Source organism: Lingula anatina, chromosome 1 (genome assembly GCF_051362555.1).
Source record: "Lingula anatina isolate TDL-2025a chromosome 1, LinAna3.0, whole genome shotgun sequence".
Lineage (NCBI taxonomy): Eukaryota > Metazoa > Brachiopoda > Lingulata > Lingulida > Lingulidae > Lingula > Lingula anatina.
The window spans coordinates 66,208-82,500 of record NC_141767.1 but is presented as its reverse complement, the minus strand read 5'-3'; the positions used below and the strand labels follow the sequence as shown (position 1 = coordinate 82,500).

Genomic DNA, 16,293 nt, shown 5'->3' with positions numbered 1-16,293 from the left:
ATCCAATTAGATAAGTGCACTATTGTTATGACCAATTTAAAATTTATCTGTCTATATTGTAAAGTATATTTTATAAAATAAATGACTTCAAAGAAATAACAAAAGAAAAAGAACTTATAACTGTTAAATGTCTAATATGTGTTAGGCTGCATGATGAACTTTGAATAATTTTCTAATAAAATAGTCCCCAGGATAAAATTGTAGTCAGTAGATTGGTAGAGTTTTAACTTATAACAGGCAGAAAACCTCCAAATAACATTCAATTAACTTGTGTTTGGGGATATCATTGTTTGGCTATCACTTGGCAATACTACTTATATAATTCTGAAAGAAAACCTTGAAACACAAATGTAGTAACATAGTCAGTTAATGGTGAGAGGATTGTAAAATTCCCTTTGAATCCCAGTCAGCATTTTCTCTGGTCGAGTAATAGCATGCTTCAGTTTTAGAGCATTTTGATGTCTTTATTATTATTATTACTTTTTTATATTATTTTTTTATCTTCAACTGTGAGAGATGTCCAAGCTTGGAGTGTATCCATTTGTCTTCTTGTAGTTTACCGCGTTCCTCTTTAATTGCATCCCAAACACTTGATCCTGCTGTGGGGCAACTGCATGAGCGGCTGGGGGGCTTGGATCTCCCCAGTATGGAGGAGAAGATAGAGGAGGTGGTAGAGGAGGACCAGCAAAGAGCACGTCACAGTTACATCTATACCAACAACTCCAAAGCCATGCGTAAAGCAGCTAGAGTACTCATGTAGGTGGTAGAGACAGAAGGGGGAGGGGGGGGGACTTATACACAGAGGCTTTGAGATGTACCACAGCTGTTTGTAGATAGTGCACCAATATATACAGGTATCAGTATTTTCAAAAGAAAAGACATTTCTCTTCAAACTCTGTTGTGGTAATTTATGACAGACATGGGGACATACTGTGGTGATGCAGACCATGGTTTAGTAAAATTCTCAGAGGTTGAAGAGATCTGTGGTACATTAAGAAGCCAAGTTGACAACAGTGCACAGTAGTAGATGTATAGACATAGGTAGGGCTCATTTCCTGTGAAAAGAACATTTTACATAGACTGATCCTACTTGGCGGGGACTCTTGCTGAATGCAGTCAGATAGACTAATAAACACGCTTCCTCCTGGCATTGAGTAGAATACATAAAAGGTGGTGATAATACAAATTTTATATATGCTGGATATGAGGAGGTGTGTTAGACCCCATTCCCAGAGATTAGATCAATCCAAATTAGATCGACCTAACTCCCTGGGGGTTCACGCTAAATAGCTGTCAGCCGCGCGGGCACAAAAGTTAATTACCTCCTTACAGCTTGTAGTAGGCGGGACGGACATTTAAGCCAGATTATCTGACAGTAATCTAGAGAGACTCCTCACAGGGATAGATTGATCTAAAATCTATGGGAATACGCCCTTAATCTGTTAATATATGCTGGATATGAGGAGGTGTGTTAATCTGTTAGTATATGCTGGATATGAGGAGGTGTGTTAATCTGTTAATATATGCTGGATATGAGGAGGTGTGTTAATCTGTTAGTATATGCTGGATATGAGGAGGTGTGTTAATCTGTTAATATATGCTGGATATGAGGAGGTGTGTTAATCTGTTAATATATGCTGGATATGAGGAGGTGTGTTAATCTGTTAATATATGCTGGATATGAGGAGGTGTGTTAATCTGTTAATATATGCTGGATATGAGGAGGTGTGTTAATCTGTTAGTATATGCTGGATATGAGGAGGTGTGTTAATCTGTTAATATATGCTGGATATGAGGAGGTGTGTTAATCTGTTAATATATGCTGGATATGAGGAGGTGTGTTAATCTGTTAATATATGCTGGATATGAGGAGGTGTGTTAATCTGTTAGTATATGCTGGATATGAGGAGGTGTGTTAATCTGTTAATATATGCTGGATATGAGGAGGTGTGTTAATCTGTTAATATATGCTGGATATGAGGAGGTGTGTTAATCTGTTAATATATGCTGGATATGAGGAGGTGTGTTAATCTGTTAGTATGAGTGCACTCAGAGTCCACACAGAGTTGGATCGATCTAAGTAGAACAATAGTTTCATTGGGAATGATTCCTTCACTAGACATACAGGAGCATGTGTCAGCAGGATGGGTGACAGTGTTTGACACTTACTGAAAGTGAATGTATTTCTGGTCATCAGTTGGTAATAGTTTGTTGTGTGTTGTAACCAGAGCAGTGTAAAGCATGGGGCTGGCTATTTCCTGCATGGACTGTGAAGTGGATGGAGGGTGGGGGAGGGGCTGTCTACTGGGTATGTTCTTTTAGTAATGGTGGTCTTCATATGCTTATGTAGATATTAATTTATGATAATTTTTAAATGATGAAGGAAGAAAGATATGATGGACAAAAATATTGGCCAATTTCACAAATTAAGATATGGATCTTCCTGTTGATTATTAATTATTGGGCAAAGCTTCAGATTTTCTGCCTTGTTCTGACTAGAGATCTATTTCTATGATAATTATATCTGTGTGTGTGAAATCATCCAAGCAAACAAAGCTTCTGGCAGCTTTCACTTCAGCAGCAGATTTTTTCTGGCTTCAAATTGCTAAAGACCTCTTTATTTCCTCCAGTGTGAAACACAGGCAGACAAGTATTCCCACAGCCATTCGGATAATAATAAAGTCATTATAAAAATAATCAAGCAATGTTATATGTTAATTTTACATGTCAACAGCATTTTGGTTTGCTCGTGTAATAAAACATGGTCACTGCATTCATAAAGCAGAAATTGAAAACTGCATGTATCATATCATATCTTACACTTTTCTTCTTCTCTGTAGGAAAAACAAGTCTTTCAAACCAAAGGTAAAAACTACCAAGGTAAGTATTGTCAAATTATCTAAGTTCTATTTAAAGTAATAATAATACTTTGGGACATAGGTGCATATCTATGTGGTTCGCATGAATCTATGAGAAAAAAAAAAAGAGTTGTATTTTTGAAATATTATAAATATATCTTTTATTTTTGGCCTAATGAAGGGATTTCGAGATCTGAAGTCCATGAAAACCGTGGCTGGTCGCAGTATGCTGTCTAGCAGAGGTGGCTCTAAGAAACAACCCCCCAGTGTCAGTGCCCAGTTCCAGGTAAGGCTGCTTATGGTGATCACAGCTGTATACAGATACATATTTCTATATGGTTTTATGAATTTTCTCTGTTCAGCCTATCAAGGTAACTCCTTTGGTCCCAAGAAATGAGGCTTGTTGTATTTTGTATAGCTTGATAGTTGTTGCAAAAACATTTTATTGGGTAGTTTCTGGAGTGTTATTGATGGTATCCTTAGAGATGAGGATTGAATATCACTAACCAAGTAGAATACTGATATATACAACATTGCCTAAGGTATCTCTAAAAGTAGTTTAATTTAACAAAACAAATTAAGTAGAGATATAAGTAGAAAATGTGATCAAGCTATAGCCTCTAGAAGTGTTGCTGTTGTAATGCCCAGGTCCTGTTCTTCTAGATCTACAATGCTCACAGCTCTGTTGGATTGGCGGTAATACTACTAACTGTGACAGCTTTCCAAATTGTCCCTGCATAAAATACTACACTGATAGTTGTGTAAAGGATGCTGTTCATCAGAAACATTCTTTTCTTTCAAACTGAAAGTTTAAGGGGACTTTTTGAAAGTGCTTTCAAACGTGAACCTAACCCAAAATGTGGAATAATTTTATAAAGCTGTATATTCTCCTTATCTACCACTCTCATGACCTTGATCCACTGGCAGAAGTTATACATATATATATATATTTATTATTTTATATTGTTTGATGAGCCTCATCTTGACATGTAGCTTTCAATTTCAAAGCAGTAACATTAAACTCATTCTATTTTAGTACATCTGGAGACATGAAAAATGCCGAAATACTGATTTTGCTTCATGTAAACTCCTCATTCTCCTGTTCCAGTCAACCTTTCCAACCTGGCTTCTCTTTCTTCATTTGCTTGATGTCAGTGCTTTTGAAGAGAGGATGGACTGTTTGGGAAGAGAGAATGGGCTATTTGGGAAGGGAGTTTGGACTGTTTGGGAAGAGGGAATGGACTGTTTGGAAAGAGAGTTTGGACTGTTTGGGAAGGGAGAATGGGCTATTTGGGAGGGGAGAATGAACTGTTTGGGAAGAGGGAATGGACTGTTTGGGAAGTGAGAATGGACTGTTTGGGAAGGGAGAATGGACTATTTGGGAAGAGAGAATGAACTGCTTGGGAAGGGAGAATGAACTGCTTGGGAAGGGAGAATGAACTGTTTGGGAAGAGAGAATGGACTGTTTAGGAAGGGAGAATGGACTGTTTGGGAAGAGAGAATGAACTGTTTGGGAAGAGAGAATGGACTGTTTGGGAAGGGAGTTTGGACTGTTTGGGAAGAGAGAATGGACTGTTTGGGAAGAGAGAATGAACTGTTTGGGAAGGGAGAATGGACTGTTTGGGAAGGGAGAATGGACTGTTTGGGAAGAGAGAATGGACTGTTTGGGAAGGGAGAATGGACTGTTTGGGAAGGGAGTTTGGACTGTTTGGGAAGAGAGAATGAACTGTTTGGGAAGGGAGTTTGGACTGTTTGGGAAGAGAGAATGGACTGTTTGGGAAGGGAGAATGGACAGTTTGGGAAGAGAGAATGGACTGTTTGGGAAGAGAGAATAAACTGTTTGGGAAGAGAGAATGGACTGTTTGGGAAGAGAGAATGGACTGTTTGGGAAGGGAGTTTGGACTCTTTGGGAAGAGAAAATGGACTGTTTGGGAAGGGAGTTTGGACCGTTTGGGAAGAAAGAATGGACTGTTTGGGAAGGGAGTTAGGACTGTTCGGGAAGAGAGAATGGACTCTTATTTTATTTGTGTGTGTGTATGTGTGCGTGCGTGCTGAAATGCATGCATGTTCAGGATATCACATGGATAAAATATGTTTATCATATTGCATGCATGTATTGTACTGCTGTTGCTAAGGTGTAATAATCTAATGGCACCAGTAATGCACAGTTTATTCCCAGTATTTTGAGTCGTATAGTTGCATTACTTTAAAACATAAAAATTGATGTTACATTTCTAGTTTAAAATTCAAGGGCCTTGTACATTAAGATAAGATATTAGAGAGAAAGTAATATCAAAAAAAATATTAGTTAGGGGATTTAATTGCCGCCTTGAGGAGAAGAATTCACATTTTTACAACTGACACAAACCAAGTACTAAATTGTGTACCATAAACCTGGTTAGTTATTGGAAGTATTTATTTTTTCTGTATAATAAACCTTGCATAACTTTTTATCTGTTGCAGGGAGGTTTGGAAAATAAACACATTTAACCAGTCATTTTTTCCCCTTTCAGATCTCCCTGTCTCAATTAATGGCCACCCTAAGCCAAGCCAATCCATTCTTTATCAGATGTATTAAGTCAAACTCAAACAAAGTAAGTCTGCCACTTATAAACTGACAAAAGAGAGAATGCATTAGGATAATGTAAACTAATTAAGAAAAAGGTTACAAATCTTGGGGACAAAACATTTTCAAGAATTTGATAAGGTTTTAACTAGTGTTTTCAATAAAATAATTGTAGGGAAAAGGCAAGGATACAATTATATAAGGGTCTGTGTTAAATTGAATTTTTATTTTTATTCTGTATCTTGCTGTAGAGACAAAAGCATTTAGTGAAGACTAGGAATGTTGGCTTAAGCTGATTTGTGAGTTTTTTTCCCAGGCACCATGTGAATTTGATGATGACATCATCCTGCGTCAACTGCGATACACTGGAATGCTGGCCACAGTGATGATCCGCCAATCTGGCTATAACTACAGACTCACATTTGAGGTGAATATATATGCACAATTACTGCTGCTTTTTATGTACAGACTCACATTTGAGGTGAATACATACACAATTACTACAGCTATTTATGTACATTTTAGGTGAATACATACACAATTACTGCTGCTTTTTATGTACAGACTCACATTTGAGGTAAATATATACACAATTACACCTGCTTTTTATGTACAGACTCACATTTGCACAATAAGTGCTGCTTTTATATACACTCACATTTGAGGTAAATACATACACAAGAAATGCTTTTTATGTGCAGACTCATATTTCCACAATTACTGCTGCTTTTTATGTACAGACTCGTCATTGCTTTTTCCATGTGTACTTGCAGCTTGATTATTTTAGAGATTGTTTTTTCAGTCAGAAATGAAATATATATGTTAAAATTGCAGGAGTTCATTCAGCACTACAAGCTTCTGCTGCCACGAGGACTTTGTAGCTCAAAAACAGATGTGATCTGTTTTCTAGAAACCTTAGACATCAATCATGAGAACTACCAAATAGGAAAGACCAAGGTAAGCAGCCATTATTGGATATTTTTATCAAATATCAAAGGTATAGCATACACTTGTGAAAATCTAGATTCATTTAGAACTAAGATATTTGATGTACAAGTGGTACATAACAAGTGAAGGGACATGACAGTGATTTTTGTGTGAAACTGTGCAGGTGTTTCTGAGAGAAGCTGAGAAGATTCTTCTAGATGATGCCCTCCACCAGGCCCTGATGCAGAGAATTGTGAGGATTCAGAGATGGATGAGGACCATATTGAAGAGGAAGGCATTCCTAAGGTTAAGGGAAGCCACTTTAAGGATACAGGTACGTGGAAAGAGCTTCCATGAAGTGAAACTCTCAGACACCTTTTACTTACCCAAACAAATGTACATGCACCAGTGTAGACAGGTGGGTGGATTTTTCTGGAAAAGATAAAAGTTACGAAACGTCATGTACTGATATTACTTTGGAAAAAAAGAGATAAGGAAAATCAGAGAACGGATTCCAGTTGACTTTCCTTATTTCCCTGAATTATAAGACCTTTCTTGTTATGAAATCTTTGGCTTGCTATTCCAGGCTCAGTTTAGGTGTTACATTGCTCAAAGACAACTGCAGGCTCAGTTGTTTGCTGTCAGAGACATTCAGAAATGGTACAGAATGGCAAGAGAAAGAAGGAAATACCTCCACTTAAAACAAAGAACCATACATCTGCAAGCCAAGTGTAGAGGATACTTGGTAAGAAAAACACTTCAGGGTCTTAGAGAAGAAAAAAGGCGTCAGGCAGAGAGAGCACTGCAGAGGCACCATCTTGGACAACACCATGAACACGACCAGCATTCGTCCACCAGTGACGAGGGAATTCTTAGTGCCAAAGGGTCCAGTAATGAGGAACTGGACAAAGAGTTTGACCAAGCTGACCAAGGACAGGAATCTGAAGGGTAAATGTGGGGGGTGTCTGTTTATACTGGTGTGTCTGTGTCTCATGTTGTCATGGCAACCATCTGTTTATACTGATGTGTCTGTATCACGCGTTGTCATGGCAATCATCTGTTTATACTGGTGTGTCTGTGTCACGTGTTGTCATGGCAACCATCTTTTTATACTGGTGTGTCTATGTCACGCGTTGTCATGGCAACCATCTATTTATACTGGTGTGTCTATGTCACGCGTCATCATGGCAACCATCTGTTTATACTGGTGTCTCTGTGTCACATGTTATCATGGCAACCATCTGTTTATGCTAGTGTGTCAGTATCAAGTTGACAGGGCAACTATTTGAAGTGAGCCATTTCAAATAACATTGGTTTGTGAAACACTTCTCATGAATTTTTCTGAATGGTGGGTTCTTAAAGATGTATGTGAAGGGATGCTGCTGTGAGGCATTGTTAAATATTGCATCAAAATTTGAAAAAAAATAGTTTTGTGCACTTTAATTTGGAGATTAACATTTCTTCATATGACAACTTTGTTGACTTGTTACAGTTTGGGAATGTCATGTGTATCTCTACATAATTCATTTCATAATGTGAGAAGCAGTTAGGCTTATCAATAGAACACTTAAGACAGTAGAAGTTGTTGTCTATTGATGTTGGAGTTGGTGAATCTGTCTTATTGTATGTTTTCTAGGAGCAGTGGTTACCCAGAGGATTCTGAACCTGAGTCAACAGGAGAGGTCCACAGTGTTCCTTCCACCCCCACCTCACCCACTGCCATCCCATTTGATCCAGGAGCACTGGGGAGGAAAGCTATCAGTCCAGGGTCCAGGTAAGTCTATGATATTATATCTAGAGTATTCCTTCCACCCCACCTCACCCACTGCCATCCCATTTGATCCAGGAGCACTGGGGAGGAAAGCTATCAGTCCAGGGTCCAGGTAAGTCTATGATATTATATCTAGAGTATTCCTTCTACCCCCACCTCACCCACTGCCATCCCATTTGATCCAGGAGCACTGGGGAGGAAGGCTATCAGTCCAGGGTCCAGGTAAGTCTTATTAAGTCTTATGAATTAAAACTTCATTAGCTTAATAGTTTAATAATTATTGAGCACAAGCTTGAAATTTCTTCTCCTTGACAGTGTATGGCCATCTAATTTGGAGGCCATCATCAGAATGATGTGAGTAGATGTTGTCTGATGATGAACTGAGTGTACTAGTGGTGTCTATTATTGGACTACAAACTATTGTATAGAAAGCCTGAGATATATTCATGGACCAATTGTGTTTGTTTATCTAATAGAGTTTTTGTTCATGTTGTAGGATAAGACCAGTTGTGTTTGTTTGTCTAATAGGGTTTTTGTTCATGTTGTAGGATAAGACCAGTTGTGTTTGTTTATCTAATAGAGTTTTTGTTCATGTTGTAGGATAAGACCAGTTGTGTTTGTTTTTCTAATAGAGTTTTTGTTCATGTTGTAGGATAAGACCAGTTGTGTTTGTTTATCTAATAGAGTTTTTGTTCATGTTGTAGGATAAGACCAGTTGTGTTTGTTTATCTAATAGGGTTTTTGTTCATGTTGTAGGATAAGACCAGTTGTGTTTGTTTATCTAATAGAGTTTTTGTTCATGTTGTAGGATAAGACCAGTTGTGTTTGTTTGTCTAATAGAGTTTTTGTTCATGTTGTAGGATAAGACGGGTGAAGCCAGCATATCAAGAACAAACCAAAGACAATCAGGTAGGTGTCAGCTTGGGCAGTGGTACTTTCTACTTTTATTTAGGATTGAATCTTGGATACTTTATGAGTGAACTTATTTTTCAGCAGAGTTTTCATTTGCAAACAAGCTTACTTGCAAAGTCCTAGTGATATTTTTGCACCATTAGACATGAAACTATCAGTGAAAATAGCTGTATCTGTAGAATATATATATATATATATATATATATATATATATATATTTTGCTGTATCCTAGTAAGCTCTGCTGCAATAAGTGGCTTTGTCTTTCATATACATTGTAGACTTTGAACAGATTGCTTGCTGCAATAAGTAGTCATCTTTCTTATACAGTGTAGACTTAGACAAGATGGCTTGCCTTAGTGCTTTCTCTTCTCTTAAACACACTTCTTCTAACAACATCTGTTATCATAAATAACATTGTCAAACAATTTAATAAAAACATGATTTAACCTTTTAATATAAAAACAAAAGACTTACTGCCATTACTTTAAAATAAAATGTGTGAATGTTTAGCTTAAACATGTATCATCTTACCTAAATGAGTGCAGTGGTTTTTGGATATGTTAATGCGTACAACATATCTTGCTAATTTTGATGCCTTGAGCCGAAAGCCATAAAACAATTTATTTTACAAAAGATCTCTAAAATCTTTAAAATCTTTGAAATTTGAAAATAATAAGTACATAAATGTCAACTGTTTCTCATTAATGTGATGTGTACAGATTGTCTTAAAATATTAAGCAATCAGTCCCCATCATAAAAAAAAAAAAATGATACACCAGTGAGTTCAGAAAGCAGACTTTGATGTATGCATTGGCATTTGATCAGTAAAGAAACCCTGCACTTGTATCAGCCCACAACAGTCCAGTAACTTGCTTGCCCCTTGCTAGGCCTCTCCTACCACCAGTGGTTGGCCTCTGTCCAAGTCATCCTCAGCTGACTCCATAGCTGGTCTAACACGCCTACCAGCTATCACCATCAGTAGAGAAAAACGGGCTTCAGCTCCACTGGCCAAACAGGAGTCCATCACAGACCAGCTTGATGTGGACGAGGAAGAGGTAATGCCAATAATCTGGTTTGAGACAGTATTGCAGTGGGGGTGACCTCACTAACAACATCTTGATGCAGATCAAGGAAAATGGTGTCCGCTTAATTATGGTTAAAGAACTAATAAGTTCAAAATAACAATTTCCCATCTGGACATTGAATTAAACTATGATACCTGCTTACTTAAACTTATCTAACAAGACTATCTATATCAACACAAATGTATTCAGTCTGAACCTGCTTGATTGCACACATAAATGCCTGGGATTTAGCTTATTACTTTAAATATCTTTAAAAATCTGAATGGCCTGTAAGCTAGCACATGCGTGTGAGGTGTTTCTTCTTGAGCTTTTGTTAATTTTCACTAGAGTTGCCTTTAAGAAGTATATTTATAAATAAGATGCACAACTTGTATTTGTCTGATTTCAGTTTCTTTTAATTGATTCAAATTGCACATAAAAGCATGGGTATTATTGGTGTGAAACCATCTTGCATGCAACTTACCCTGACCATAAACAATGCATGATCTTGATCAAGATTCCAAAAACATTATTTGTGACAATATCTATCTTCAGATTATTTTATTGCTAGCATTATCTAAGATTATTGGTCCAGAAATCAAAAGGTCAACATAAAGGGTGGATACTGAACATAGCCTTTTTTGTACAGAGTTAAATTACATTTGTACCAGTTTTCCATCAAGTGTATTGTAGTGTTACAGTAGTGTATTGTACGGTGGATGTAAAGTAATAAGTCTTATTGTGACTGTTTTCTCAGGAGACTTTCACATCTGTGGAAAGCCAGCACACACCATTGTCTCCAACTGCTCTGAGGGACATTGAAAAGGTTCTGGAGAAAAAATTAGAGGAAGGTGATACTTTAACAAGTGAACACAAAAGTCCATTAAAAAAAGCAAAACACAAGATTTTCAACATAATGGGTGGTAAGTCTCTCTCTCTCTCTCTCTCTCTCTCTCTCTCTCTCTCTCTCTCTCTCTCTCTCTCTCTCTCTCTCTCTCTCTCTCTCTCTCTCTCTCTCTCTCTCTCTCTCTCTCTCTCTCTCTCTCTCTCTCTCTCTCTCTCTCTCTCTCTCTCTCTCTCTCTCTCTCTCTCTCTCTCTCTCTCTCTCTCTCTCTCTCTCTCTCTCTCTCTCTGTAAGAGAAGTTTATTTCTTATTAGATGGTAAATTTTCAGAAAATAATGAGCTTAAAAGGTTATGATTTGGCATGATTATATTTTTTTCTTGCCTTAACTGCTGCATTCTTACTGGTATTTTCTCTGTGGTATCAGCTGTCAGGGAGTCCACAGATAGTGTGATGTCCTACTCAAGGAGAACCCAATTCAAAATTGTGCGTCATTACAAAACTCAAGTCCAATCTTTCAGTCACTATAACCTTTGTGAGTAACAACCTTTAAGAGGCATGATACCCTTTTCCCATACAGGAATGACCCTTGACATGCTGTGCATGTCATTGGAGTATTCATACTAGAGATATATGTAGCATACTTTCAATGATTTTTTGATTATTTAAATACTGACATTGAAAATAGGTCTGTCTGTCAGTTACAGTGCATTTTGTGTTCTTGTTACGTTGTTGTTTGGAATCTTGTATTTTTTATTGAAGGTGAAACGTAGCAAGATTCGGTATCCATAAGATGGAACTACTTCAACACAAATTTCTTTTTGAATCTCATTAGTTTTTCGTGTTCTCATAGTCATTTATCAAAGCCTGATTTAGGATTTTTCAAGTAGTCAAAAAATGCATGGCTAGCAGAATTCAAATTTGATTTGTATGGTATAAAATATAAAATTGAGATCTTATGCAGTTTTTCTTTCCGCGGGAAATTTTTGAGCAGTTGTATCAGTTTTATTATGTATTAATGAATGCAATGTGAAGGCTCCTGTCTTTTTTATTAACTGTCACTTCCATTTCCTGACGTATTGTATGGATATCCTGAAGTTCTCTGATATTTCTGAGCCATAGCCTCATTGTCTGTGAATGTATCTAGATTGACTGGAGACAGGTGTCTTAAGGAATTTCTTGACAAAGTTACCCAGTACATAGTTTAGTCTGACACAGTGCTATTATTGTAAAAAGCACCAGAGTGGAATGCTTACCATTCTTGATAAACATGTCATGGGGACTTGTCAACCTTGTTTTAGTATTCATTATGTGATAATTAAGCACTATTTTCTGACCAATTCGAACTAACACTTCTTGTTGTGACTTCTAAGTTAAATAATTGTTGAGGCCAGCTGAAATCCCTTTGCTTTTGCACTTTAAGCATTTATTTTTACATTTGCATTAGGTAGAGTTTTAGCTGTAATGCTTTGTACACCTCACCTGAATGTTTGATGAGTTTGTTATGAAATAAAAGCTGCCAGTGCACCACCCCTAATATTTAACATAATTTTATTTGATTTGCTTTTGTTTACATTGACTAAGTTGTTTTTTGTTGCTTGATTTGGCTTTCAAGTTGTGAATATTTTCATTCTCCTCAATAAAATTTTATATTTTTTATTAAACTTCCAAGTGGTAAATGCTTCACTTCCCTCCAATTATTTCATTAAATGTTTCTTTTGTTATATAATCCATTTACTCACAGTGTCATAAATGCTTATTCACATACCACTCACAAATATTAATTCAGTAAAAGCCTTCAACACTTTATGTATTGTGCCTCTTTTCACAGGGTTTATTTCTTTCACTGTAGTGTTTTTCTAGATGTCATAGCATTTGTTGACATGTGACATTTCCAGGCAAGAAGAGTCACAAGAAGGAGGATGACAGTGATCTCTCGGAGCCAGAGGATACTTCAGGATCGCGGCGGAGTGCGCACCCTTCTGTCTGTAAGTATTACAGCTAGAATGTATCAGTCAACATAGAAAACTAAGATTGGGTTCCCATCCCTAGATTGATCTAACACCATTCTGTCTGTAAGTGTTACAGCTAGAATGTATCAGTCAACATAAAAAACTAACAAGTAAAAATTCAATGTGTCAAATGGTCACAATTCCATGAAAAGGATAAATTATGTGTATAATCATTCATACCTGCCAGGTCACCAGCTGATAGTTCTAATAACTTAGTGTTTAATTGCAAGTGCAAATACCAGTGGTTTGTATTGACAGAAAGGTGGCGCTGGTGATTGTTGATTATCACCATGGCAATGTAGATAAATAACAAGTGTGTGGATTGAGAAAAAACTAGATGATGGTAATGTTAAAATGCTTCCCATCATTCAGGAATATTGTATTAGTAGTTGTTACTGCAGTTGTAAACAAGGTAGGCAAATGGTTGATATTTCTATAAACTATAGCTAGAATGAGATTGAAGTTCAACAATCTGTGTGTTGTCTGTATGTGTTTTATGTGTTGTTGTGCATGACTCTGTGTGTGTGTGTGTGTGTTGTGTATATAGACAGTGTAATAACTGGTTCAGTATTGTTTCAGTGGGTGTCCATGTACTACCAACCAACAGACCCAGTGGCCAGCTCAGTGTGTGTGTGTGTTGTGTATATAGACAGTGTAATAACTGGTTCAGTATTGTTTTAGTGGGTGTCCATGTACTACCAACCAACAGACCCAGTGGTCAGCTCAGTGCCCCGTCCCCCAAATCTTCTCCCAAGCTGGGGGTGAAAACAAAGAAAGCTTGGTCCTCCAATGAATCATCAGAGCTTCCAGAACATAGCGAGGAAGGAAAAATAAAGAAGAAGAGGAACAGCAAGAGGAGGAAGCGGGAAAAGGAGAAGGAGAACAAGGAGAAAGGTGGCAGTGGGAAGTGGAATGTCTCTGGTACATCAGCCTGGCAATATCCTCCAGACTTAACTGTCAACAGTGTAGAAGAACTGCAGAGAATGAGCAAGTTCATGTTTAACAAGGTAAGAAGTAGTTTGTAGACAATGAGCAAGTTTATGTTTAACAAGGCAAGGAAGTAGTTTGTAGACAATGAGCAAGTTATTATTTAACAAGGTAAGAAGTAGTTTGTAGACAATGAGCAAGTTATTATTTAACAAGGTAAGGAAGTAGTTTGTAGACAATGAGCAAGTTATTATTTAACAAGGTAAGGAAGTAGTTTGTAGACAATAAGCAAGTTATTATTTAACAAGGTAAGGAAGTAGTTTGTAGACAATGAGCAAGTTATTGTTTAACAAGGTAAGGAAGTAGTTTGTAGACAATAAGCAAGTTATTATTTAACAAGGTAAGGAAGTAGTTTGTAGACAATAAGCAAGTTATTGTTTAACAAGGTAAGGAAGTAGTTTGTAGACAATGAGCAAGTTATTATTTAACAAGGTAAGGAAGTAGTTTGTAGACAATGAGCAAGTTTATGTTTAACAAGGTAAGGAAGTAGTTTGTAGACAATGAGCAAGTTATTATTTAACAAGGTAAGGAAGTAGTTTGTAGACAATGAGCAAGTTATTGTTTAACAATGTAAACAAATCATTTTGGTCAAATTCTCATGTGCATGCAACTTTTGTCAAAAGGCAGTTGATATCCTTTCTAATGGTTAGTAGTTTTTATGGTGAACTGGTTTATGACAAAATGCTCTTTACCCTGTCATTCTCTTGAATATTTACACATTCTTATTTGATACAAAAAAATACTGGTTGTCATTTAAAAAGGAATTTTTGTTCTTAATAGATATTTATCCTGTTTATTGTTTCTGTCCATTGATGATTTTTAATTTTTTTTCAAGATTGCTGAATTGAATAAAGATTGTGGAAGAAGAGACACAGTACTAGACAAAGTCTTCAAGGATTCTTTGAGTGAATTTCACAGAAATCTCATCAGCATTTTGTCTGTTAAAATGCAGGTAACAAATATGACAAGTTTTATAGTAATTCCTATAATAATCCAGCTTTTCAAACCTGTTTCAGTTAAGAAATTGTATAATGCCCAAAATATGTCTTGAAAAAACAGCTATTCCATAAAATGTGATTAAGTAACTGAAAAATATATGGTAAGCTAATGATGAGATTTCTGTCTGTTGCAGGAGGACAAGACTTCAGTCAAGTACAAAGAGTTGATGTCTAACTTCCGTCAGATTTTGATCAATGGTGCTAAGCAAGAGGGGCAAGATGAGAACATGTTTCCTGCCACCATTTTCATCAATGCATTTCGAGGATTTCTTGATGAGTTCCAGAAAGAGCGACCCAAGATGAAGGTGGAGGAAAAATGGGAAGTGAAGCCTTGGAGGAAGAAGAGGAAAGAAAAGGATCCAGTTTTTGTGAGTCCAGCAATAATTTTTTTTTTTCAAAAATATTTTGTTTCATAAATATTTAGCAAATGAGTCTGTTTTTCTGTCTTTTTGAAGAAAAGAATGTTGTGAATTAATATTTGGCAGTATATAGGTATAGGTATTAAGCAAAGGAATGTAACTTGAGGTTCCTTGAGTAAAATAAAGCTTTAATGTTTCCTCTCTATCTCTCTGTTTGTCTCCAGGAGTACCTTGGTCACAAGTTCACCACAGTTCAGTTCAACATCCCTACATTCTGTGAGGTGTGTGGAAGAATGATGTGGATGATGGAGAAGGGCACCTACTGTCAAAGTAAGATCATTATCTTTAGATTTCATTACCTAGTACAGTACAACACTGTGAAATAAAGAATGATGTGGATGATGGAGAAGGGCACCTACTGTCAAAGTAAGATCATTATCTTTAGATTTCATTACCTAGTACAGTACAACACTGTGAAATAAAGAATGATGTGGATGATGGAGAAGGGCACCTACTGTCAAAGTAAGTTTATTATCTTTAGATTTCTTTACCTAGTACAGTACAACACTGTGAAATAAAGAATGATGTGGATGATGGAGAAGGGCACCTACTGTCAAAGTAAGTTTATTATCTTTAGATTTCATTACCTAGTACAGTACAACACTGTGAAATAAAGAATGATGTGGATGATGGAGAAGGGCACCTACTGTCAAAGTAAGATCATTATCTTTAGATTTCTTTACCTAGTACAGTACAACACTGAAATAAAGAATGATGTGGATGATGGAGAAGGGCACCTACTGTCAAAGTAAGATCATTATCTTTAGATTTCATTACCTAGTACAGTACAACACTGAAATAAAGAATGATGTGGATGATGGAGAAGGGCACCTACTGTCAAAGTAAGATCATTATCTTTAGATTTCATTACCTAGTACAGTACAACACTGTGAAATAAAGAATGATGTGGATGATGGAGAAGGGCACCTACTGTCA

At 36.8% G+C, this 16,293-nt stretch overlaps 1 protein-coding gene across 17 annotated transcripts in view; it reads left to right on the top strand.

The window, feature by feature from the left end:
• Nucleotides 1–16,293, top strand: part of LOC106179095 (unconventional myosin-IXb-like) — a 49,170-nt gene that overhangs the window by 23,984 nt on the left and 8,893 nt on the right. For 7 of the 17 annotated variants that reach the window (XR_015332072.1, XM_087001872.1, XM_087001867.1 and 4 more), the window contains 19 exons: nt 556–756; nt 2,841–2,880; nt 3,040–3,144; nt 3,522–3,554; nt 5,372–5,452; nt 5,741–5,851; nt 6,259–6,381; nt 6,536–6,685; nt 6,938–7,299; nt 7,988–8,125; nt 8,983–9,031; nt 9,923–10,090; nt 10,857–11,022; nt 11,369–11,476; nt 12,840–12,929; nt 13,635–13,960; nt 14,776–14,892; nt 15,073–15,306; nt 15,522–15,627. Coding sequence is in view for 16 of the 17 variants with exons in the window: in XM_087001872.1 (XP_086857998.1) it covers nt 556–756; nt 2,841–2,880; nt 3,040–3,144; nt 3,522–3,554; nt 5,372–5,452; nt 5,741–5,851; nt 6,259–6,381; nt 6,536–6,685; nt 6,938–7,299; nt 7,988–8,125; nt 8,983–9,031; nt 9,923–10,090; nt 10,857–11,022; nt 11,369–11,476; nt 12,840–12,929; nt 13,635–13,960; nt 14,776–14,892; nt 15,073–15,306; nt 15,522–15,627 (2,708 nt within the window). In the remaining variant the exon portion in view is untranslated. The remainder of the gene's footprint in view (nt 1–555; nt 757–2,840; nt 2,881–3,039; nt 3,145–3,521; nt 3,555–5,371; nt 5,453–5,740; nt 5,852–6,258; nt 6,382–6,535; nt 6,686–6,937; nt 7,300–7,987; nt 8,126–8,982; nt 9,032–9,922; nt 10,091–10,856; nt 11,023–11,368; nt 11,477–12,839; nt 12,930–13,634; nt 13,961–14,775; nt 14,893–15,072; nt 15,307–15,521; nt 15,628–16,293) is intronic. The other 10 variants (XM_087001882.1, XM_087001881.1, XM_087001877.1 and 7 more) reach the window with 6 other exon arrangements.